Below are 2,674 nucleotides of genomic sequence, written 5' to 3'. Positions count from 1 at the left end.
ACCCTGCCCAACCCCTTACTCCCACTCCCACTCCCACTCCCACCCGTACTATGCCTCGTCCTTGCTTACCCCTTTTGCAACCACATGGTTGGATAGTGGCCATGGGTAGTTGTGATGATGATAGTAGTGGCATAGTGACGGTAACAATAGTAGCATGGTCGTGGTGGAAGCAAATGATGGTTGGTGATGGAATTCAAATCTTTCACTTATGCTAAGGAATGATCAATTTTTTTTGTGGAATTCAAAGGATTCCATCCATTTCAATATGTGAACCAAACAAATGAAATGAAATTTGATCAAAGGAATTAATCATTCCAATTCCTTTGAATTAATTTTAATTATGCGAACCAAACAACACCTTACACATAGAACAAAGTGTTGTTTGGTCCTATAAACCCGAGTCCTATAAAGTTGTATATTAAGACACTTAGACATTTTTGACGTACTATAAATACAATTTTATTGTTGTGAGTGCCGTTTCTAGCGTTTATAGTTTTGTGGGATTGGTTTTTGTATAGGCTTGGTCACTACACTATCCCAGAAGAAGTGAATGATGTTTGTTGCTGGCTCGTGGCAACGATGAGGCTTGACGGCTATTGAGCATAATATATCTTTCTTTTGAGAGGAAGGAGTAAAATATATACGATACCAAATAAGAAGCATAATAACATCTTAGATTAGGTATGGGCATGGGGTAATACACATTTTATTTGTTCAAACCATTCACAATTTCTATGATATATATAATAAAATAAAATTAATGTTCCTACTAGTTGGATTTATCCCTAATAATGATTTTGAAGTTGGTCTTTAGGGAAAAATCATTCATATGCTTTGTTTTTTTTCTTAGTTGTGATGTAATAGTAGGAATAAAAACATACGTGATGTTGCTGTTTGGTGTGTTGAATTTTGGTAATTCCTTTGATGTTGCTCAAAAGAAATTAAAGGGAATTGAAGTCAGTGGATAATGCGGCTAGATTCGTGGCTTGGTTCACGCCCTAAATCGTGCAACTCACTAGAATGTTGATGTAAGGACAATGCTCCGCACAACTTCTTCCGCGACTTGGTTCGTGCCCGAGGTCGGCTAGTTCCTTTCATCAGGCGACAACTTGGATGGCAACTGCTTATTGCATTCTTATTCATGGTTTGTCATAACTTTATATTACATTTCATGTGCATTTTAGCTCGCATTCATGCATTTTTAAGTTTGTTTTCGTTTGATTCTCTTTTTATTCAAATGGTATAGGTTGTTTTGAAGTGATTTCATACACTTTTGGGTAAGTCTGTGCAGATTTTAGGTGGAGATTCGGTACTTATAGCTAATGGAATGGTTGATGATTGTGGAGTGAATGATGAAGAAGAATGGGTGAAGAACTAGATATAGAGAAGATTGGACAAGACGAGAAGGAGAAAAAGAAGATAAGTGAAGAATTGTGAAGAGCATGACCGAGATTCATTTATGCATCGAGTTTTTGCAATAAGCATGGACAAGCGTGATTTTAAGGTGCCGTCGTATGCGTCGATAAGAAAACTCTCGATTTTGTTATTGAAAGTCCAGTGATCTTGAGAATTATATAATCAATTAAGAACAGATGAGTAGAATCCAAAATCAATAAGAAAATAATCAAGAAGTATGAACTGAATCAAGAAAGTCATATGTTAATGGTTGGTTACAAGCTTGAGAGAGAAGAAATCTAGAGAGAGAATTTCTCAACAGTTCTGAGAAATTTTATTATCAATAAATTACAGATTCAATGAGATTTATCTACTATTTATACTTGGAAAAAATATAATTTATTACAAATTTAGAAGAGATCCTATCTAAAACTACATGACAATTAATATAGTTACAACACATACTAATAAGATACTGCCATGTGGAGTAATATCTTCAACTCTTCTAATCAAAAAAGTCTTCTCACCTTGTATATGATCAGAGATCTGACTTGCTAAGAATTTTTTTGAGTCTTCATTAAGGGTCATAAGTCTAGATTGCTGAATCAAAACTTATGACTTCGTCTGTCCAAATCTTTGAGCCTTCACAATCAGAGTTCTGACTTGCCTGTTTAGAAACTCTAACTGTCTTCCATACTTAGCTTTTCTCGAGTAGTCTTCTCTGATCCAACATAAGTAAAAACTCTGAAATAACAATCTCCCCTTTGGAGCAGAGAAAGACTTGTGCAAATTATCATTAAAGCAACTTCTTAAACTTTAACACCAAAATTTCTCAGATTCAGGGTAGCCACAACATTTATGTTAGACCCCATAATTCTCATATGTAAAAGTACTGAAAAATGTTTTAAAGGTGGAAGACCGGAGACCCGATGAAGATCTAGAGCTAGGAAAAATAATTCTAAGTGTGAAGACCAGAGATATGATGAAGACAATCCAGAGAGGCTATGAAGATCAGAGACACTTAACCTGATGATCATCCACTAATAAAGAGTCCATCTGATCGATGAACATGCCCTTTCCATAACCCCTCTGGTTTCCAGCATCTAAAGAATTATCCAAGTCATCAACCTTTGTTCGATTAGCTCAAGCCTAACTAACATACATGTGGAGGACGTTGATTGGACATGCCACTTAGAGACATTTGTACGACTTGACACATGGCAGGATGTGATTCACCACTACCTGAATTCTGTTACTCTAGGCTGTTAGAGATAATCAT

At 35.9% G+C, this 2,674-nt stretch overlaps 1 protein-coding gene across 1 annotated transcript in view; it reads left to right on the top strand.

Moving 5' to 3' along the window:
- The window catches only part of LOC112501871 (acyl-protein thioesterase 1 homolog 1-like), an 8,152-nt gene extending 7,437 nt beyond the window's left edge, over positions 1 to 715 (top strand). Inside the window, exon 9 of the mRNA XM_025105616.1 lies at positions 519 to 715. Within this exon, the coding sequence (XP_024961384.1) occupies positions 519 to 600 (82 nt within the window). The 3' untranslated portion in view covers positions 601 to 715. The remainder of the gene's footprint in view (positions 1 to 518) is intronic.
- The last annotated feature ends 1,959 nt before the right edge of the window (positions 716 to 2,674 follow it).

Source organism: Cynara cardunculus, unplaced genomic scaffold (assembly GCF_001531365.2).
Source record: "Cynara cardunculus var. scolymus isolate 2C unplaced genomic scaffold, CcrdV1 Un_Scaffold_649, whole genome shotgun sequence".
Classification (NCBI taxonomy): Eukaryota; Viridiplantae; Streptophyta; class Magnoliopsida; order Asterales; family Asteraceae; genus Cynara; species Cynara cardunculus.
This window is presented reverse-complemented; position numbering and strand designations above follow the sequence as displayed.